This window comes from Glycine max, chromosome 13 (assembly GCF_000004515.6).
Source record: "Glycine max cultivar Williams 82 chromosome 13, Glycine_max_v4.0, whole genome shotgun sequence".
Classification (NCBI taxonomy): Eukaryota; Viridiplantae; Streptophyta; class Magnoliopsida; order Fabales; family Fabaceae; genus Glycine; species Glycine max.
In genome coordinates, this window is record NC_038249.2 from 29,859,988 (window position 1) to 29,883,058 (window position 23,071).

General features: G+C 30.6%; 3 protein-coding genes and 1 long non-coding RNA gene across 5 annotated transcripts; 3 read left to right on the forward strand and 1 right to left on the reverse strand.

Moving 5' to 3' along the window:
• The first annotated feature begins 1,780 nt into the window (after positions 1-1,780).
• On the forward strand, positions 1,781-2,848 carry LOC100819502 (protein ASYMMETRIC LEAVES 2). The gene has a single exon (XM_003541527.5). The coding sequence runs from the start codon at positions 1,986-1,988 to the stop codon at positions 2,628-2,630; it is 645 nt and encodes a 214-aa protein (XP_003541575.1). The 5' UTR covers positions 1,781-1,985; the 3' UTR covers positions 2,631-2,848.
• Positions 2,849-10,419: 7,571 nt separating this feature from the next.
• SEOL (uncharacterized LOC100807591) lies at positions 10,420-15,313 on the forward strand. Its single transcript, NM_001255625.1, has 7 exons — positions 10,420-10,620; positions 11,110-11,199; positions 11,607-12,034; positions 13,108-13,202; positions 13,343-13,497; positions 13,683-14,162; positions 14,702-15,313. The coding sequence occupies exons 1-7, from the start codon at positions 10,420-10,422 to the stop codon at positions 15,311-15,313; spliced, it is 2,061 nt and encodes a 686-aa protein (NP_001242554.1).
• A 1,841-nt stretch (positions 15,314-17,154) lies between these two features.
• Positions 17,155-18,814, reverse strand: ANN14 (annexin A7-like). 2 transcript variants are annotated; one of them, NM_001254318.1, is made up of 5 exons: positions 18,266-18,756; positions 18,097-18,230; positions 17,840-18,058; positions 17,633-17,722; positions 17,216-17,443 (listed from the first exon to the last, which is right to left on the reverse strand). In NM_001254318.1, exons 1-5 carry the CDS (start codon positions 18,723-18,725, stop codon positions 17,234-17,236), a joined length of 1,113 nt encoding a protein of 370 aa, NP_001241247.1. In that variant the 5' UTR covers positions 18,726-18,756; the 3' UTR covers positions 17,216-17,233. The 2 variants fall into 2 exon arrangements, with proteins under 2 accessions (XP_006593457.1, NP_001241247.1); XM_006593394.4 differs by having other exon boundaries at positions 17,155-17,443; positions 18,156-18,814.
• Positions 18,815-19,816: 1,002 nt separating this feature from the next.
• On the forward strand, positions 19,817-20,764 carry LOC106795497 (uncharacterized). Its single transcript, XR_001384165.3, has 2 exons — positions 19,817-20,229; positions 20,331-20,764. It is a non-coding gene; the product is annotated as an uncharacterized lncRNA (long non-coding RNA).
• Positions 20,765-23,071: the final 2,307 nt, after the last annotated feature.

The following is a 23,071-nucleotide window of genomic DNA, read 5'->3' on the forward strand; positions in this document are numbered from 1 at the left end:
GATTGAATACTCATTTGAAAAATAATTATTAAAATATAATTGTTTGTAAATTAAAATTATTATAATAAATAAAATATAAAAAATTGATTGTAAGCAAAATGTATGTAAGACTTTGAATTAAAATAATTTATTTATTAAATAAGTTGAATTAAAAATAATTGTCAAAAGGGATTTGTCATTCCCACTATTATGAGTTATTATTAACAATGGTGTTAATTACTCGAGGTATTATAGTCTTATGAGTTTATCTCATAACTAGTTTTTAATTATGTGAATCACTTTGAAAAAGTTTATCTCATTTACAATTGGCCTCAATCTTTAGATATTTTATCTCTTTGGCGGTCAATTAGTATAATTAAATCACTAATTATAACTTAAGAATTATATCCAAATATCACTACTACAAAATACACACTTTCTACATATTGATTTAAAGGCCTTTTTATATCAGTTATTGAACTGGTGTATAGATTCAACCATGCTACAATTTTCGGAAGGCATCTTCCCCAATCCTCCCCACTTACCTACATTTTTTTTTTGTTATTTTTAAATTATTTGTTTTCTTTTCATATCTATTGACGAATTTTTTCTTCCTTTTTGGCTCTTTTAGATAATATGCTAGACTCAATTGTTTTAATATATCCTTTTTTTTTTTTACTTATTGTTTTGTAAAGGTGCAGTTACTTGGAGTTTCTTTATTGTTGTACGGTTAATTATTGGAGTTTGATAGTGAGAATCAAGAATTGAAAAATTATTATACATTGTTTTCTTTCATTATTATTATTTCTAACAATACGTTTTTCTTTGAATTTCATCAGTAAATTACCAAGTTATCTTCTGCTTTCTATCTCATCATCAATATTCGCCTCCAAAGTGACTGCAAAACTGCAAAAGCCAAAAGAAACTAAGAAGAGGAAAATGGACTCTCCAATTATCCTGGCACAATGATTTTCCTATGGTCATGTCAAAGCATGTCATGAAGATTTTATATGCTTTCAATTACTCGAGTGGAGACAATTGAAATTTTATGTATCTAGCTAAAGAAAATTAGCATATATTGCAGAATCATAAGAATTATATTAATTAAGTTCTCTTCTCCCTATATTTAGACCCCTCCATATCGTACAAAGTTGAACAATATCAAGTCTCGTTCGTTCTTACACAAGGGAGTGTCTTCTGCCTTCAAACATTCAACAATATTTTTTCCCCAGGCAGCACCTCCTCCTGCCAGCAGCACAAGGTTCAAGGATTTTGTCTGAGGATATAAAATTGGAATGGTAACTCAATCTTTGAATTTAGTGTAATATATGCAGATTTATTCCTTGTTTTTGTCACTTTTGTATTTTTCCTCAATCCCATTGCTCTTTTCATCTTTTCCCCTCTCTTGGATCTCCCAAATTAGTTATATTTATTTTAACCAAACCCAGTTGACAACCCTGGCTAACTTATAGTACTATTTTTAAGTGTAGATATTTGATTCCCTTTTCGGTTCAAGGTATACAAATTAAAAACTACCAATTTTTGAAGAAAAATGAGAATAAAAAAATCCCGGTTTTCATATTAAACTAGCTATATAAAATCCAGGGCAAAGTGTGGAGACAATTATAAAAAAGGAAGCAAATTTTATTAGGGTAGCTAGTTCGATTTTATCAACAATTAGGGTGATGATTTGATTTTAAATTGCAAAAATAGGTAATAAATTAGGGAAGGGGAGTGTATAGCGTATAATGGATTGTATAGTACCATAAAGAAAGCGTAAAATAATGGATATTTGGCCATCTAACACACACATTAATTGATCACTTCTCTTTTGATAAAATTTATTACTATTATCATCATTATTTTACAATATAGTGATAACAAACATGGTGAATGCGTCACAGAAATTAATGGTGGTGTGAGAGAGAAAAAGAAAAAAGGAGGTAGCTATAGCTAGGAGGAAGATCAGGAGCAAAAAAGAAGTACTACTGCAAGTGACTACTACTATGGCATCTTCAAATTCACCATGTGCAGCATGCAAGTTCTTGCGTCGCAAATGCCAACCTGAGTGTGCATTTGCACCATATTTTCCCCCTGACCAGCCTCAAAAGTTTGCAAATGTTCATAGAATTTTTGGGGCAAGCAATGTCACAAAGCTTCTCAACGACTTGCACCCTCACCAACGTGAAGATGCTGTCAATTCCCTTGCTTATGAAGCTGAGATGAGGCTCCGTGACCCTGTCTATGGTTGTGTAGGAGTCATATCACTCTTACAACACCAACTTCGCCAGCTTCAAATGGACCTCTATTGTGCGAAATCCGAGCTCTCGAGGTACCAAAACTTGAGCATCACCACCAATTTGAGCTCTCTAGCTTCCGAGTCCGCGACCACGGCCTATCATCACCATCACCAGAACATGTCTGGTGCTGGTGCTGGTGCCGGCCGTGACCATCATTATCACTATCATCGCCATCATCAGTTCTTTCCAAGGGACCAACACCAACAACAACAAGTGGTGAGAAGCTTTGATGCCGGCAACAACTATGATGCAAGTCTTTTGGCCATGAACATATCCGCCAACTTAGGGCAACTCAACCAGCTTCAGCATCATAGTGCAGCTGGCGGGGGCGACGACCGCAACTGCTCCTAGGGTTTCATGGGGGTGACATATTTAATGCAATAGGTAATTAATTTAGTTAAACTTTTTTTTTCTTCTCTCTTACTCTTATTTCAGCTATAATGGTTCATTTAATTTGTGGTTTGTTAATTATCATCATTACTGATATCCACATAAATGCATATTTTGTCACTCACAATGATGTATAAACATGGACTCATAACGTTGCCAGATTCTTCAATTCTATACACATATATATAAAGTAAGCAGTTACTCAAGTGCTTGCCTTAGTTAATTTGGAAATATTACTCTACAATGTGCTGTCTAGGTTTCGAAATGTTAATCTCACTATCAATTGTCATTAATCTGATGCATGAGTTTTAGCACACAATTGTTTTAATAATATATACTTACACACATAAATAGCATATTGGTGAGACATAATGCATGTGTTAAAAAAATCGTCATAAATGTATAATCAAGATGTATGATTAAAGATTAAATGAACAACGACTAATTTTATGTATGGTTGAATGATTAAAATTAGTTTTTTTTTTTTTTTTGTTAATGCTAAAGAGTTTGACAGTACAATGGAGAAAAAAATAGTACCCCCCAATCTTCATTTTTGACGGGTACTTCTCAAGACTAAGATACCGTGGAAGTTCGAGTTGCATTTTAATAATTTTTTTATTCATTGCAAAGCATCTAGGCAGAAATATGACGTCAATAAAAAATAAGAAGAGGATTCCTCCACGGAAAGATTTGATTATTAATTAGCGAACAGTTTGTTCTCGTCTTTTAATCAGTAATGATAGTACAGTTTTGGTCAAGTTTACGAAATTTATGGTCCAATAGCTTGGCATGGTGTTAGTACTGTTTCGTAAGAATATTTGTTTATTGTTCTCCGTAACCATACGTTTAATTAGAGTAAGCTACTATTTTATCTGCTACGAAAGTATATAGGGCCTGTTTGAAGAATTTTTTAGAGTTTCTCTGCTAAAAATTAGAGCTTTTTTTTTAAATAGACAAATTTTCAAAACCTTTGAAAAGTTCTTCTAGTTTTATATCCAAAAATTTTCATGTGCTATAATTATGAAAATTTTCAATTGTTTTATTTAAGTTTTTTTACAACAATTATTTCATTCAAGTCTTTAAACTTAATCACTACTTAAACATACATTTTTTGTTTTTTTTATGAGTTTTCGAAACATATATTAGTATTATTACTTAAATCACATATATACTTTTTTTATATAAAATTTAGACAAAAATGTTTGGCCAATTACATTTTCATAAACTTATTTAAAACTTTCTTAATGTTAAGAACTGATGTGATAATACTGTATGTACACTATCAAGAACTAGTACACTAGGAAGTACTGTGTATATATATTAGTCTTATAATTAATTGTATCGATTTTTTTGGTCATGCGATACTTTGCTTTGCCAATACACATTAAACAGTTGAAGTACTTAGATACGAGAAAAAAAAATTAGAGATGATTAGACTATGCTGTAAAAGAGAAGTGCATTTATAGCAGTTGCTTCTGAGTAAAACTACTCAATCAACCCTACGTTTAATTCTGAATGTCATTGGCATTTATTAGACAGTGCCAACACTATGGACCTGTTCTTCTCTATCAGAACGCCTTTGTTAATTCCATTGGGTATGAAATGAATTCAATGACTGTGACTTGACCCATTCTTTTACCTTTTTTCCTTCTGCCTTATCACACTGCTATGCTATCCCCTCTTGACTATTCCTTGTTTCTATCAATACACCTTTTTCTTGAAGTTTGGCATTGCACGCTTTTCTATATTTGTAACTACATACATATTCATCTTTCTTCCAAGTTCAAACTGTTAAATAAAAGAATATATACACATCACAAAAACTATGCCCAATAAACCACCTACTGCATTTCTTTCATATCTTTATTACTTCCTTAATTACATGCTGTTTGTCCCCTCCCATTTCTCCTTTTCCTTCTCCTTCTCTTTCTCTATATATTGTCTCATCCCGGAGAAAAGAAAAAGGAAACAAATTAATTAATAACACACTTTGATTGTCCATGAGATGTGACAAATCGACAACGTAATGAATTGCATTTTGCAAATGCATGGACACTACTCAATCTCAAGTCTAACAGTAATTGGAGTAGTTGATAGTATTTGGGTTTTATATTTCATACAAAGATTTTATTTATTTATTTAACAGTTGTATACCCAATTTCTCATTTGATGACACTTCTGGTTTACTATTGACATTTTCAGATAATTTTAAATATATAACAATATTAACTCACCATTGTAACAAATTAAAGAACATTTTGTAACAGTTCTATATTTGCTATTTGAATTTAAATTATGATAATTTTTTAAAAGGAACATAAGGCAAAACTAGCCAATTCAATTAATTTGTATAAAGGAATATGACCTAACGTAACGATCGATTCTTTCATCACGATATACGTAATAATTAACTTTGTAATCAGGGATTTGTTTTTATAAAGACATTGACATACTTTGTTCTACATTTTCCCCATTATTAATATAATTTTATATATGTATGTTTTATGTTTTTTTAGTAAATTAAGGTATAGATATCCATAATTTTTCACTTAATAATTTCTTTCTTGTAGTATATGGCAATTTCGTAACAATTATGTTAAGCAGGTTTGGTTTGCAGGATAACAAGCTAACCCGTAGACCGTTTAATGTTAGCCTAAATATTAAAATACTAAAACAATACCAAATGTTTAATGTGAGGTAGGATTTATAAGTAGTACTCCTTTTAAAATATATCTACCCCTTAATATTTTTTAGTTAATATTTTTAGTATTAATTAAATATATTAAAATGATACTTTAAAATAGTGAGATCATACTATTTACTTAATGTTTAGTATTAAATAAATTAAATATTAAGTATTTTCTATTAGTCTTTTAGTATTTTAAAATATTTTAATCTTTTAAATATTATATTAAAATGATTATAAAAAATATTTTGAAGAATGTAAATTACTTTTATTTTTATTAGTATACCTTAACATTGTATCCCCAATAATGTATAAGCTAGCAGCATATAGAATTATAAAAAAAAATTGTGAGAAAACTGTGCTCGCACCTGATAATATAATGTGATTTATTGATTTTAATAAATAAAGAAATGATAAATAATAGAATATACTATAAGTCATCAGTCATTATGGACAGTAGATTGGCCCGTTAGCCCGAGCTATCTGAGGGCTAATGTGAGGCTAAAACAATAAGGTAGTTGCTATTTGCACTCTGATTTTTACTTGTACAGTTCCTTTTGCCCCATTTTTCCCGAAATATCCTCTTAAACACACTCTCCCTCTTCCCCCTCCGTGCTACTAAAAGCAATGCACTCACCCACTGCTTGAGCATGTTGGGCTGCTCAAAATAATTAATTTTTTAAAAATAATAATAACTGGCTAGTTATAAAATTATAACCCATTTTTATAGTTATGGTCAATTCAAATAACATATTTTTATTTAAAAAATAATTATAATTATTTACATAAAAATGATTATTTCAAATAATTTGTTTTTATTCTTCATAACCAATTATCTAATTATTTATAGCTGTAACTTATTATATAACTAGTTTATTTATAACTGATTATATATAATCGTATTTTAAAACAATAACTGCTATATCAAATTATAACTAATTATATAAAAAATAGTTATGATTATAATTATAATTATGTAAATACTCACGTCAAGAATACTCCTTATAAACAAGAACCTTGGAATCAGGTGTGATGGCAGGTCTCCAATTGTTGGAATTCGTAACTATTGTTGAAAGGGCTATCACTGTGCCAAAAGAGATGCAAAGTGTTGAATGTTTATAATATTATTCGCCTCCTTATGGGTTAAATCTAGACGAAACATTCTAAAAGGAATTATTTTTTAAATTAAAAAATCAGAGTAAATTTTAAATAAATAATTAAAATTTATAAATAAATACTTAGAAAGGAATAAATCATAAGATATGTAACGACTTTTGAGTTCATAATTGTATTTTTTTTTCTTTTCTTATAAAAAAATTATGATTTTTTAATTTTTTTAAATGTGACTTTGAAGTCACAAATTATTTACGGCTTTTAAATCATAAATAATTTTATTTAAATTTATAATTTATTTTAAATTTTATTTAATATTTTTATATATTATTTTACTTAATATTCATTATTTTTTATATTTTTTATATTTAATATTTTTATATTATTTTATTTAATAAATTTGGTTTTTTTATATTTTATTTAATATTTTCTATATTAAATAAATCCATAACATTATTCACAACTTTAAATCGTAAATAATTTTATTTAAATTAATATTTTTATATTTTTGTATATTATTTTTATTTAATATTTTTCTATATTTTTTATTTAATATTTTTTATGATTTTAAAGTTATAAATAATTTTATATAAATTAATATTTTTATTTTATAATTTTAAATAATATTTTTATATTATTTTATTTAATATTTTATATTTTATTAAATATTTTAATATTAAATAAATTCTTTACATGAGAAAAAAATAAAAAAATATATTAAATAGAAAAATAAAAAAAATATTAAATAAAACTAAAAATATTAATTTAAATAAAATTATGACTTTAAAGTCTTAAATAACTTACAACTTTAAAGTCAAATTTAAAAAAATTAAGAAATTATAAAATTTTGTATGGCTACATTAGAAAAAATAGTCATAAAATGATTTACAATTTTGAATTTAGAAGTTGTGAGATATTTTACGAATTATTTTTGTTGATATTTATTTAAAATTTATCGGGATTTTATAATTTAGAAAAAAATTAAGAAATGTTTGGCCTTAAATCTAATCATATCTGGGGTTTTCTTTATCCGCTTGTCAAAGAGATACAAAGTGTTGAATTATTGTTTATAATATTATTATTCGTTTTATATAAGCTCAGTGTTGAGAAATTCACGGTTGTCATGTTCAAATCTTATTATTATCAGATATACTATACAGTATACAACGTGAAATTCTATTTTATATTTATTGAAAGAAATATTAGCTGAACTTCAAGAATTAATATGAATATATAGGATCAAATCTATGTGTACCATGCCTAAGGAAATACCGCTACAGGATTGGAGTGAATATATATTCCAAAAATCTAAGTCTATGTTTTATAGAAAATGGTCAAATATATTCAGCCGATGTCAGACTCACTTTAATTAATCAAGTGGGAGGATATGATAATTAATGTATTGAAGTTATTAAAAGGTGGGAGTATTATTCAAATTTAAAATAAAAGTAATTTTTGATAGTTTCTTTCAAACAAATTTCAAATTCATCAGAATTTTTTTTTATGTGAATCGTAGGATTAAAAAAAAACAATACACTCACTTTAATTTAATATACTTTAAAATGCCAGGTTTCCTCGTCACACATGAATGACCCTGGTACGAATAAAAATGAAAGAATCAATTAAAATAAAAAAGAAATAGCAGACAGAAGAATGAATAATATACCAAAAAATAGGAAATGGAAGAAATGCTAAGTGGGACTGGAGGGGGAAAAAGGATGCATGCCAAGCTGTGTGTTAATTAATAGTTGGTCCAATTCTTATTTTATAAAGCTACTTTATTTAAAGTTAAAATAAGAAATTTGGTGCCTAGTGCTAGTTCTCTGTTGTTTATTCTAAGACAAGGCAATAAAGCTGCCCACTCTTTAATTAGCTTTTTCATATTTTCATAAATGCTTGATTGAGTAGATCCTTCATCAGGTGGATTAAATCTTCTTCAATGATTTGGAGATGTAATTTCAGCTTCTTCTTTCAGTCAATAATATTCAGCATTTTACCCTAAAAAAATTAAAATAAAAAACAAAAAATATTTGACGAAGAGATGTCCAGATTCCTTATTCTTTTAACAATCAACATCATTTTTTCTTACAAATTTTTCAATTTTGATTGTATTACAAATTTCTCAATTTTGATTGTATTGACCATTTTCTATCTTAATCTAATTTTTGAAGATGTAACACAAATAAACAATAAACAAAATGGTAGGCTTCTAATGAGGTAAACCTACCATGAAATAAATGCATAACTTATTTTAAATAGAAACTCTAAATATTAATTTGTGGGTTTAAGATTGAGAAGAACAAAACAGCTAGAGAAATAGATGATGAAAGGAAAACAGAGATATAACACAAACTACAGAAACTAGAGTTATTGCATTAAACATAATTAAAAATACAAAGAAGTTTCGATAAAAAGCTCTCTCTAAGTCTAAAATCTATTAGAATAAATATTGACAAATATCTAATACAACTTAATATTTAATTTACCTTTTCAAAGTTTAATTGATATTTAGTTTCCTAAATTCAAAATTAGACTTATAAAAAACCAAAATTAAATTGGAAGTAACAATTGCAATTGACAAGACGAACAAAGATAAGATAAACAAAACAAAAAGAATATATAAATAATAATAATAAAAAAAGAGAATAGTTATTAATATGTCTCAAAATTAAAGTTATTAATTTATTATGTAGTTATAAATAACATTTAATTAATTCCTGAAATAAATTATAATCAAACCAATATTACAGAAACGAAAACAAATTCATTTGATTACAAATATAAATACTTATAACCTTTAAAATAACAATAGTATATTATAAAATGAAAAGATATTAAAAAATAAAATAAATAACATCTAATATTTTGTGAATGTAATTATTTCAATGAAAACTATAAAAAAAGAGTATTTATGAAAAAGGAGTAGTATATTTGTTTAAAAAGAGGAAAAAATGTTATTATTTTTGTAATGAATACTATAAAATGGGAATAAATATTTTATCAAAAATAGAATAAAATAGATAATTAATACTTAAATACTATAATTTTTATAATCAACATCTTTAAATAAAAAAATTAGTTTAATAATAAAATATTACATTAAATATCAAGGGACCTTGGCCCCCCTCCAATATGAGTAGGTCCCTCCCTGCCTATGTTGTGTCCATCCACCTTTATCGTCCAACAACTTTATTACATATCATGTAAACATTATTTAGGATTATAGATCAAATTATTTACACCATCCAATAATTTCTCTTATACAAGGAACGCCTCAATGGAAGCAAATTCTCCGTTTATGATTCTTTTTACTTGTATTGTAGTCGTGTACTTCTAAGCTATTAAGAAGAGTAGAGAAGAACCTCACATGGATCATGCATGCGTCTAATATAACTTAAAAATTCACAAATTAACCAGATTCTTGTTTATTTAATTATTTTTAAACTTGAATCTTCTTAATCTTATAGATTACAAATTATATCAAAGGGCATCACTCATGATAGCAGAAGCACTCAGAGTATATTATTTTCTTTGTTCGCAATTTTACTTTATCCTTTTGGAAACATAACACTCTTTATAGTACCGTTTGCCACCCATATTCTTTCCTTGAAGGTTTGAATCGAAGTAGGTTTATGAGTAGCAATAGTTTAGGGAATCCTAACGAATATATTGTCGGTTATATCCTTAATTATTAGATAGCTATCTATCATACATCATGAACCCATTAAGGGCATATTATGAAATCTATACGAGAGAGCAAACTTAGGGGCCACAAAAGCTACATAAATTTTATATTATGTAATTCACTCTCTTTCTTGATCCATACTGAAGCTCGTTATTTTGGCTTTGCATTTTAAACTAGTGTACTTTTCTTGGCTCTATAAATAGGCATTTTTGGGTTTCAATTATTTGCCTAAGTACTTTGGAAGATTGGTAGGGTGAATCACCAACATGTCTAAGCAAGTTTCCAGTAGCACTATGCCACAGGAGAAGCTCCTGCTGAACCCATTTGAAGTCAGTGACGATCAGATCTTGGAGAGAATATACATAACCCATTTCCATTGTGTTGAGAAGTATGACGTTGGAGTTCTTTATAGTGTTGCTTCAAATGTTATCAAACACTCAATTGAAATTGCTGACATGATTATCAAGGTAACCTTGCCAATAAACTTTACACTCTTGTATGTACTGTTGTTGTACATTGAACACATTAACATTTTATTTGAATGCAAATAAATGTCGGATAATGATGCTAGCTTGTCCAAATCACTTAGTGATACCAATCTTAACTTATCTAGTCAATTGGAATGGTCCAATGTGTTATCTATGAGTTACATGTACAATTTTGGAAGAAGAAAAAAAAATAGGCTAAAAAGTCAATGCATCTGGATCTTCTGCCATTGTTGAGTAAGAGAAAGACACATTATATCATACAAAAATTCACCATAATTGATTGTAGTGTATCCTGTATGGAAGAGAATCTATATCCTGGGTTCACTGGAAATACATTTTTTAATGATTTAGGTCACACATGTATCTATATACTCAATTAATCAATGATCATTATATGTGACTTGTACATGATTGCAAGCTCTTTTTAGTTACCAATTACCATGTATGTGTTTATAATTTTCTTTACAGGATGGCCAACAAATTGAACAAGTCAGAGAAGAAACGGATCCATTAACCTCTTTCCAACGACTCCCTGCCATGAAGCGAATTGCTTGCCAGGTAAAGTTAGAATTAAATTTAAAAAAATCTTTTAAAATTTTAAGAAGTTATTTAACTATGAGTTAACTCTGATTTCTATATTTGTGTTAAAAAAACTCACATAAATATAAGAAATTGTTTGATGGTCTGGAATCATTTGATATCTTGATATGACACGTTATTAACTCTTTGGTAAATTGAAAAATGTGATTGCTTATCCCATGAAGATTGGGTGGACCATTTTAATCGAGACCATATAAGAATTTCCCTAAACACGCAGTCCTATGATAAATAATAAATGTTTTGCATCAATATATGGTAACAATTCTCAATAATGGCACTACAGTTTAGAGAAGAAGAAATAATTATATATTTAAGACTCAAACTTGAGAACATTGGTTAAACTGTAAAAACTGAATTGGTTGCAGATGATGTGCACTGCTCGCGGCGAGCAATATGCGCATCAAACAACAATGTTGATACTTGAACAGCTGAGAGATTATTCCTGGGATGCAAAAGCAGTGATAGTACTAGCAGCATTTGCTCTGGAGTTTGGAAAGTTTTGGCAACTTGCGCATATCCCACGTGACAAACTTGGACAATCATTGGCAGAGTTGAATGGACTTCAAAGCATCATGGAAAACATACAGCACCTGGCTAACTTTAACAATTTGGTGAAGAAGATTGTGCAAGTGGTTAAATGCATCACTGATTGGAAGAAGATGATTACTGCGGAGTATAACGTAAAGGATGTGCCTTCTTTGACGGACACTTTGCACGAGATTCCTGTTCTTGCATACTGGACAATCAGCACATTGGTCACTTGTACCAGCCACATTGATTTCTTGGGTGATAAGTAAGCTTAATTGATTCATACCCTTTCTTGCATAAAATTTGAATCTCGTGGTTACCTATGAAGCATGGACACTTCACTTATTTGTCGTGTCGGACACGTTTTCAACACCAACACACTTAGACACTTTTTAGTACTTCTTATGAGGTGTCTAATTTAAAAATTATTTTTGTTAAATTAAAACACTTAAGTTATCACCTTACATAACTCATACAGTTAAAAGACATAGAATGTTTGTTTAAAAAGATGAATATACAAATAATTTAAATATTTTTCTTGTACCTTACTCATATTTTATTTCATTAGAGTCTTTATGTTTGTGTGTGTATACGGTGTTCCTGTATTTTAAATTTTAGACATTAATCATATCAAAGTATCCGTGTTGTTCTAGTGTTAATGTTAAAGTTCGTGCTGCTGCAGTCAGTAAGTAGTATAATTATGTGATGCTATAAGAGAGACAACAACAACAAAAGTCTTATTCAACTAGATAAATCATACAACGTTATTTGGCTCGATTAAATACACATTTTTAGAGTTATCATGAAATTGCTTTAATAACTTCTTTTAATTTCCTTTTGGTCACTCTCCTTTTCATAAGATTAATATCCATGTAATTTAATTTGCTTTCCTCGTTGGTGCTTTCAATAGTCTTCTTTGTATGTGCCCAAACCTTCTTAACTAATTTTCTCAATCAATGTCATATCAATATCTTCTTGTATGCAACCATCAATGATATAAGAGAGAAAGACACACAAAATAATGATGTTAACTACTTCATATTATTTTTGTGTCTCTCTTGTAATATGTCATTATCATGTCACTTATTAACATGAGAGGATCCAAGTATGCTATCTATATAATAAAATTTGTATAATCTATAACTATTATAAAGAGAATAATCCCATTCGGTGTCATCTTTTTTTTAAAATTTTTTATCCTTAAGTATTATAAAGTACTATAACATTTTATTTTAACTTTCAAAACAAGTTACAACCCAACTACAGGTAACTTCAAAGTCCAGGTACAGAGTGTCATTTTTGCACTAGTAATTCATAGTTGCAATTGCTTGGATTCAGGGGTTACAGATACGATTTATCCAAATTTGACTATAAGCTTGACTTCATTCTCAAAAATTTCAAGGACCACCAGGACAAGTGCAGCACACAGATAGGTTAGTTGCATGTTTTATGCTTTGCAGATCTATTGTATGAATATTAGAAGTGTGCTTCCCGTAAATTCTCTGAACTAGTGAAGGTGCAGAATTGAACTAAAATGGTGATAGGAGGTTAAGGTTCTCTGTGTTAATTGCAGGGCAAATAGAAGATTACTCGAGGCGCAAGGATATTATCACTTCCATTCAAACTGATACACAAATTGATATTGTAAAATTTTTGGAAGCTCTTATTATCCCCAGTTATTCCCAGGATTCCAGACCAATAGTGTATAATGGTCTTACTGGACCACAGGTATCAACTATAGTAATAGTACTATCTTAATAAGTGTCCTATCTCTACTACAACTATTTCCTTATGCTAAGAATTAATCCAATGCACATTGACCATAAAACAAAGGGTTTAATCTTTTAAATGTCCTAGTCTTAAGAAAAATAACATATTCATTGTTCATTATTATCTCCTTAACTCTGTTGCAGGTTGCATTAGGAGAGTTTAAGAATAAGCATGTCTTATTGTTCATTTCTGGCCTTGACCACATTGACAATGAGATTCAGCTTTTAAAATCGATCAATGCGAAATTGAAGGAAGAACCAAACGAGCTGGAGGGTTATAGGAAAGAGGATTTCAAGATTTTGTGGATCCCCATAGTGAGTGTTTGGGATGAAGAGCAAAAGAAAAAGTTAGATGTTACTAAGGTTGAGTGGTATGTGGTGAAGGAATTCAATTTCCAAACAGGTATTGATCTGATAAAAGAGGTATTCAATTACAAAGGTAACCCCATTATCATGCTCATAAGCCCTGAGGGTAAAGTGGAAAACTCTGATGCAAAGCAGATTATTTCCAAATGGGGGATTGATGGCTTCCCTTTCAGAACCTCAGATCACACTCGACTCACTCAGCAATGGAACTGGTTTTGGAATGAAATGATCACCCTCAGTCCTATAATAAGAGAATTGGTAAGTACCAAGCACTACGAAGTACAAACTAATGATTGTCCTGTTTGTTATTTACATAATTCTTGGGTGATTGTTTTTTCATTGTTGGATTTCTCCAAAGAGAGTGCCACAGTAGTACTTGAACCAGTGAAAAACATCAAAATAAGTAGTAATTTGTGTTAATCTGTTACAAAATGAAATCATGTTATCATGCTTATTATCTTTATGTTTAATTAAAAGTTAAATTTCTATGCACTATTGTGGTAAAAAAATTAGCATCAACAAATAAAAAATCATGTTAGATATACTTTTAAAATAATTATTATAAAAATCAACAAATTTATCTTATAATTTTTAATTGGATTATAATATAAAAATCTTTTATGCTGTCAGAACATTTAAATTAATTTTTTTAATTAAATACAACTTGCACGCATATATTGATGAAATTATCTTTAAAAGGTGTTGCAACCCAAAGCTTTCTTGGCATTATCTTTATTTTATAAATTGACATAGAACTTAAAAGAAATTGATCTATAGTTTTCATGTCCACAAATCAGATCAAAAGGGACTCTTACATCTTCATCTATGGAGGCACCAACACTAAGTGGATCCAAGATTTCACCACAGCTGTGGAGAAATTGAAAAAGAATGAAACTCTTACCCTAGAGGAAGAAACCACAATTGAGTCCTATCCATTGGGAAGGGACAGCCCAAAGATTGTTCCGCGCTTCTGGATCACCATAGACAACTTGCTTGCTAGCAGGAAACTAACAAAAAAGGGTAGTGAACAAGTGCAAGATTCTACAACAAGAGAGATTCAGAAATTGATGTTCCTCAAACAAGATCCACTTGGATGGGCCATTCTTACAAAAGGGTCTCATGTGAAGCTTCTAGGTCATGGTGATGCCATGCTTAGAACTGTCACAGACTTTGAGAGTTGGAAAGGGACAATGCACAATGAAGTGAGCTTTGATGTAGCTTTCAAGAACTACTATGATAAATGCAAGGTAAAGAGTGTTCCTCCCAAATGTGAACATAGGGAATTTGCCAATTACCCCACTGACATTCTAGCTCACATACCATGTCCAAATAAGTGTGGACATGAAATGGAAGTTTCTTCTGTTAAATACATGTGTTGTCATGGTCGTGAAGCCAGTGACATTGCCTAAGACAAATGCATGAAATAACTGCTACATGCTCAGTGGTTTCTTCATTTCATGAATGAGACTTCTTCTTCAAGTTTGGTTTAAATTTTTGTGTGTAGATGGGGCAATATATTTTTAGTATATATTGATTCTTATGCAGTTTGCCTTAGATGAGTATTATATTGAGTGAATTGTTTTGAAAGAATAACTAGTTCTGTGCTCTGCTTGATTGGCGCAGAATCATATTCAATCCCTTCCTGCTCCCCAAGCTTTTGGTTCTGTTAAATATACAGTCAACTATTTGGCTCATGCACTCATCATTGTAACGAAATTTAAGTATTGTTGAAACAAAAAGTTCAAATTGACCAATAAAGTCATGTTTAATAGAAGTTTAGGCTGTGATTTTATTATTATTATTTTAAATAGATAAATTATATATTTTAACTTTTAAGGCCTTAGGCAAAATTTATATTTATATTTAAAAATCAACAAAATAATAATTACATGCATTATTAATTATTAATAATATTTTAAAAATAATGCATGTATTTAAGAAAAAAAAATTAAATAATTAATATTTTTAGCAAATTATCAATTTCTTTGTCCATACTTCTTGAAATATCTTTACTTTTAAAAGTAAACTAAAATTTTGTATAAAATCTTTTCAAGATTAATATAATATTTTTTTAATCCATCTTCATCCAAAACAATTGTTTATTTAATAGAATTTGAAGTCTTTCTAAAACCAACTCGATTAATCAAATTTGATCATAAACCAAGCATCGCAAACAAGCAAACACAACACGAAACCAATGAAGATGCAAGCATAGGCAAGAATAACACAGTTCATTAGTTCCACACAGCAAATCAGCCATCACTAATCAACCCTAGGAAGAAACCAAAGGGAGAGAGAGAATTCGAGGTTGTGAGAGACGAACCAGAGGGTTCAAGGATGCGAGTCCAAGAATTTCATTATTTTAGTGGTTTAAAATTCTAAATTTTAGATTTCTACTTAATAATAATAACACATCCAAACAGAAGTTTATTAACGCTTTATTTTTTTGGGGTGTTAAAGAAAATTTTGAAAGTAGTTTATAATTTTAATTTTTTAAATTATTTTTTTCTAAATAATAAAGAAGTTACTGTCATGGAAAAGGAAAAAGATTCTAGAAGATATGTTTACATTCAAGAATAAGAAGTTCGTTCCAGGCTTGATTTTATTCATCTTTTAAGGAGCATTGATAAGAAGTATAAAAGAAGCATGCCACAAAGATCGAAAGGTACGAGAAAGAGATATTTATAGTAAAAGTAAAATACTGATATATTTGAACTAAAACAAGCGTTTGTTTAATCTTTTTTTCTAAAGAAAAGTGATTTTATAGTAAAATAATTTTTTTTTGCTTTTTTTAAGTGAGTATCTTTTTTCCTTATAAAAACACTTTTTTTAATTGCTTCTTTTTAAAGTTTAAACAAAATGAACATTAATATCAAATTAATGTTTATTAAAATTTTAAAGATTAAAAAATATTTCTTTTAACTGTCTTTTAAAATTCTCAATTATTATGATTTGAGAGCTTGGAGGGACGCAAGACAATGATCTCATTGGACTTGTCATGCCAAAAACTCTACTCAATTCACAATACACACTCAGTTTATAAAAAGATGTGACTTTGATTCTCACGTAATAATCTTTTGGAAATAGTGATAAGATTTAAATATTATTAAACAAAATTAATATGATCTAAAAAATCTAAGTTATAAGAATACCATCAGAGAGCTTAACACATTAATTATGATGATACTAAATCAAATAAAATAGTATTAAGCTAAACAAGCTTCTTTCAATTCATGTTACCCACAAAAGAAACTCAAAAAGTTGATATGAATTATACTATTCTCAACAAATTTTGTTGCAATACAAGTTAAGATCAGATGCAACAGGGTCTACTTAGATCTTGTAGCCAAGGCAACAAGAAAGTCTCTGTAGTAGTCACCAGATGGAAAGCCTTCACATATAGCATCAGCAAGTTCCTTCCCATACTTTTCTTTGAAAACCCTTCTAATTTCATCTATGTCTATCTCAGCCCTGCTTACCAATGTTCGTGCCAAAACTCTTCTGTCCCTTGTTTCCCCTTTGATGCTTGAGTACAGTATCTTCCATTATTAATCAAATTGTAACTTTTAAAACAATGATTTCATTCCAAATCACCTAAAAAATAAAATCTCTTCCTAAACTATATTTACTGTTTTAAGATTTGTAACAAGAAGTTAGGAACAAACAACTGCACCCTACCCTATGCCAGTTGGTTCTGTGAAGGAAAAAAAAGAAGCTAAAATGATTACCTTTGCATAATAGTGTGCTGGATTACAAATGCATTTCACAACCACCTTTAAAGCTTTACCAAATTGACCGTATTTCCCCCTCTTGATAGACTGAAACACAGTCCATAGAATGACACACAATAAAATTCAAAATCCTTCAAATAATGACAACGCAAAAAAGGGTAAGATGGGGAAAAGACTAGTAGCATATTCTTTTTATTGATATACCTTTGTGTAGTCATGTCCATAAATGTGTTTATAACTAAAAAATGTTAGCTTCAGTTGGGGAATGCTCCTCTTGCTTAAAATTTCTAACACAACAGCTTCAATTACAGTTCCTAAGCTTCCCTCCCCAGTCTCATAGAGCCTCCTAGCATCACACTTGGATATATGATGGTTGACATCTGCTTGATGAGCTTTGTGTGATGCAGCCAATGCCACAATAATCTGCAAAATATAAAATCCTCTTCTTTAAATAAATTTACCAAAATAATTGACAATTCCCATAAACCAATTGAGTGATTCCTAATAATATATCTCTCACCTTTTGAAAGGGGTGTGGAGGGTCCAAATTGATAATATCTTGGTCCAAGTGTCTTTTGAACATTTTCTGGTAGGCCTGTGAGATGAGAAGAACATGACTTGATTTTCTACCCACAAAAATCTCCACAAGAGCCTTGAAATTGGTCTCATCTTGTTGGAGAGCTTCTCTAGCCACAACAGCATCCCTGTCATGTGTGTCAAGCATCCACAAGGAAATAGCAGAACAGTTCATAGAAGAAGAAGAAGAAGAAGAAGAAGAAGAAGAAGAAGAAGAAGAAGAAGAAGAAGGAGAATAAAACGCATCTTCATATCTTTGAAGATGACTTATCAAGTCTTCTCCATTCACTGCCTTAAAGGTCTCCCTGAGTTGTTGTCTTTCATGGTGGGTTACACAAGCCAGAGATGTGATCAATTGACTCAAACTCCCCAAAGAATCATGAGTTCTCTTGCAATCAAGTTCGAAATTGAGGTTTGTCATGGTAAGAATGTTGTTAGCCATATGAAGGAAACAAATGGAATTAATGGTTTTGTTTTGGTTCAGGTTCAAGTAAATATATAGTCCACCAACCATATGTATTTAAGCAACAATTACTTGGAGGGTAAGGCAGGGATATTCCTACTTTTTAGTTTTTGTGCATTCCATGGAAAGACAAAAGGCAAAGGATGAACTCATCATCACTCACTAATTGCTACATATAGGGTTGGCTTCAAAGCTCAAAAAGTCTTTAGAACAACTGAAGTTTCTATGCATTGAGTTGATGGTGATGTGTAACGCAGGTTGTACTTGTATGTGCATGCCACGTGAAAGTTTGTTTTGTAGCTAAATTTTTCATTGGTGTCCACCATAGCACATTAGCACCTTTCCAATCAATTTTTTTTAATCAACATTAACTAACTTGAGAGTTGCCATTTGCCAATGAATAACAATTTATTATTCAATCAGAACAACCGCTCTTTAAAACTTAAGTAATGCAACTTTTTATGGGGTTATTTATTGTGTGTCTATGGACACATAAAATTATTAATACTTACATCGTCTTAGACTTTTGTGTTTTCTTTATATAGTAAATGCATTTTTTCTAGTATAAATATTGTTTTTCAACTTCTCATGTATTTACATATTCATAAAAGAAAATCTCTATTAGTAAAAGCCCTTTTTAATTTAGAAGTAGAAAAATATTCTAAATGAAATAATCATATTTAAGTCAAAAGTAACTATATTATGATGAAATTAATTATCATAAGATTTTTTTTCTTATATAAATGTTCATGATCAACTTAAAGGATAAAACAACTAAAATTTATGTTTTAGACACATCACCAAATAAATATTTGCTATCAGTATTTATAAAATAAATATAGACCTCATATATTAAAAAAAAAGTTACATATGTTAGCAAAAAGATTCAACATATTTAAAGTAAAAAAATAAATTTATTTTAAATTTCACTCATGGTTGGGGAGGTTTTGTATAAGACTCAAAATCACAGAAGGGAAATAAAGTATATTTCACCTCAACCAATTACCGGTTAATATTAATCCATTCTTTCTAATGTTAATACTTGTTCTGAAAAAATTATCTATTTGGAAAGACAATTAAATTGACTTAAAAAAACTAGAAAAGTGACATGTTTGGTAAAGGAAAAGAAGTAAAAATATTGATCTGATTTATTAACAACCATACAACAACATAAATAGAAATTAATGGTTGATGACTCATTTACACACAAAGCCACAAAGGTGCTGTTCTTAAAGGAAATGATGGATCATGTTGGTTCAAAATGAAACCGCAGTGCCTACCCACTAATTCCACAGGAAGTACCTAATCTTTGGGCTAGCTTATGGTTCTGGGTTTTTCTGTTGTTTACCTTGGTATAGGTGCATGGAAGGCTGATAATACAGACATGTACCATAAGGTTATTATTTTAGATACAGGGTGCGTAACCCAAGATCTTGAATGTCGATGATGGCGTCCTCATCCTCTTCCTTGTCACCGTCTCAGGCATGGCAACCGTGATGGTTTCCTTCACGCATTAAGCTCGACGATGAAAAATTCCTCTACGAACGTGCTAAATGTTGAGGCCACATTCAATATCTGAATGAGTTTCTTATTTTTGTTTCAGATTTGAGCATGGCGATGTGTTCCAAATCTGAGCTTGTTTTTTTTCTTTTTCAGATCTGAGTTTTTCTTCTTCTTCAGATCTAAGGTTATGTTTTGTGGCTATTAAGAAATGTGCGTTTGAGAGAAATAACCAGATCCAAGGTAAAGAAAACAACAAGAACCACCATCAGATCTAAAAACGAGGTGGTCTAGTTTCGATACGGGGATGCCGGGAGCGAGTGGTTCTTCTACATTGACAGCGGCGACAGTCTTTCAGGCTGTGACGAAGGGTTTTGCGATGATGCTGACAAGGTGATGTTGGAGTGGGAGGGGTGATTGCAAACCGAAAGAAAAAGCTAGTGAGAGAGAAAAAAAATAAGGAAAATAATATATTTTTTTAATGTTATCTGATGTAAGTAATTTTATCGTAATATTAATTGTTGATTTTAATCTCAATATATCTAACAGAAAAAAAAAATAAAAAAAATTCTTTCACTGATTTCTCAAAACTTCTTTCATTCCTCTCAAATGAGCATTCTGACAGTGCCTTTACTAGCAAGAGCATTTTTTTTTGTTACATCTAGCAAGAACATTTTTACACTGTAGCAACTAATGGAATCTTGATTCATCATAATGCCACCCATTACATTCATTAGTCACTAGTTCATGATATTGAACACCCAATGAAATTAATCATTATAATCATGTCATCTATGATCTAAATTATATAACAAGAAATTAATTCAATGGTGTCGTACTGATACATAGCCCTTTTCGAGTAAGGGGGAACTTCGTAGAAATTAGGAGGAAAGGAAATAGAAACTAAATTCTGAATTCGTTCTTCTCTACTCCTCAAAGCAATACAATAGGTTTATATAAGCCACATGTTACTCACACCTAGCTGCTACATACACACCTAAAAGCAAGCCAAAAGGCCAACCCAGATTCCTAACAATTTCTAAGAAACCCATTCTAGAACCTATTTCCTATTTTTAATAAAAGAAACTAATAACATTTCTTTTGGGCTGTAACCTTATTCCACCCTTCTACAACAACCTTGTCCTCAAGGTTGTGATCATGGCAATTAAAGAAACGTGCACAGTATTTACTGCTGTTTCAAGACAACCACTGTTTGATTTGCGGTAGAAGAATTCCCTTCTGTATGAACAAAAAGATTTGAACACCTTCACTGAGACCTTTCCAACAGAACCAATTTCCAATGATCCTTTCAATTAATGTATGATCAAGGCCACGAACAACTGTGCACTTTTCAAGACAACCACTGTTTGATTTACGGTAGAACAATTCCCTTCTGTATGAACAAAAAGATTTGAACACCTTCACTGAGACCTTTCCAACAGAACCAATTTCCAATGATCCTTTCCATTAATGTATGATCAAGGCCATGAACAACATCTAAGTGCATGTCAAGTTCTACCAAAAATAGAGAAAATGCATCAACATCAGTTCCCGACATATCAACCTGCAGGAAACGCAAAAGACTTGCATCCTTTAAATTTAAGGAATTTGCCAATATGGAATGTAGAAAGTGGATCTATGTTCAGCTTCAAAAAGAGTGCCATAGATTGCCTTAATAACTGGAGATTCTTTGGTGACAGAACCAAAGTCAGAGTTGAGCACACCAAGCAGAATAATATCAGAGCTAAACTAGAAAACTCTGCCTCAAGATCCAATTCAATTGAGTTAGGCCCATCAGAACCTTTTCCTTCAAGAAGCTTATTAAACTTCAATATCATTCTATCTGAACAAGCTGTGAATATTTTGACCATAGCTTCCAATTATGAGTTATGGAAAGCCGGAGCAATGACTCTTCTCCTTTGCTTCCAAGTATCAAGGTCTACTGGTATAAGTGCTTTGCCCATTATTGATTCTAGGATATCAGCAAGTACTCCCTTGTCATAAGAAAATGCATTTTCTCACAGAATATGTCTGGCAACTATGGGATCTGATACAACAACAAATGCTTTTGGTCCAAAGGCAAGTTTATACACCGCACCAGGCTCCTAGAACCAATCATATAGTGAGAGAAGAGAGGTTGACCAAACAGATCTGAGACTGCCCATTCCGCTATGGGCATAAACCCGAAACTTCCACCACTTAACAAGTCCGTAAGGAGGATTTGCATTGCCCACCAGATTTCTTCTTGATGAATCCTATCAGTATTAATTCATTGGCATTTGTATCCACCTAAAGGAAGGCAAATTGCTGCTTTTAAACAAGACTCTGAATCATGTGCTCCAGGTTTCACAAGCTGCATCACCAGATCAAACTCAGCCACATTAGAAGTATACATTTTCTTTTTGTCCTCATTCTGTTACAAACTCTTGAAGAGTATTTGGGTCACCCCCTGTGAGTAAAAATACAGGAAATTTGTAGAACTTCCACATAATACCAGAACATAATGGATTCCATGCATAGCTAGTATTATTATAAAGACCGAATTGAGAAACTTTTGGTACAGAGAAGATCCCTTTAACATATTCTGCCAACGAGTGCTTGGTTCAACCAGCACATCACCAACTTTGCAAGCAAATCGAGAGTCATCTGATATTCTAGTACAAAGAGTTGAAAACTCATCGAGTGACACCAATATATCTGATGGCTCAGCTATTTTGTCCATGATTAGAACGACTGATGGTTCCAGAGAAAGGCATCGTCCTGTTTCAATGATGCAACTTCCAGAAATGCTGACCCACAGTTCACCACTATATGCACTAACATCAGACACAGACCATGTGTAATAAGTTTGACCAGGGAAGCCTTCATTCTCAATCGTTCCATCACCATCCTAGTCA

Excerpts from the sequence above, each read along its gene's own strand:
- LOC100819502 (XM_003541527.5), top strand. The coding sequence starts at position 1,986 with ATGGCATCTTCAAATTCACCATGTGCAGCATGCAAGTTCTTGCGTCGC.
- SEOL (NM_001255625.1), top strand. The coding sequence starts at position 10,420 with ATGTCTAAGCAAGTTTCCAGTAGCACTATGCCACAGGAGAAGCTCCTG. Across the intron at positions 10,621-11,109 it reads TTGCTGACATGATTATCAAG|GATGGCCAACAAATTGAACA; the intron begins GTAACCTTGCCA and ends TTTTCTTTACAG. Across the intron at positions 13,203-13,342 it reads CAAGTGCAGCACACAGATAG|GGCAAATAGAAGATTACTCG; the intron begins GTTAGTTGCATG and ends TGTTAATTGCAG.
- ANN14 (NM_001254318.1), bottom strand. The coding sequence starts at position 18,725 with ATGGTTGGTGGACTATATATTTACTTGAACCTGAACCAAAACAAAACC. Across the intron at positions 17,723-17,839 it reads ATGGACATGACTACACAAAG|TCTATCAAGAGGGGGAAATA; the intron begins GTATATCAATAA and ends ACTGTGTTTCAG. Across the intron at positions 17,444-17,632 it reads CAGCACACTATTATGCAAAG|ATACTGTACTCAAGCATCAA; the intron begins GTAATCATTTTA and ends TAATAATGGAAG.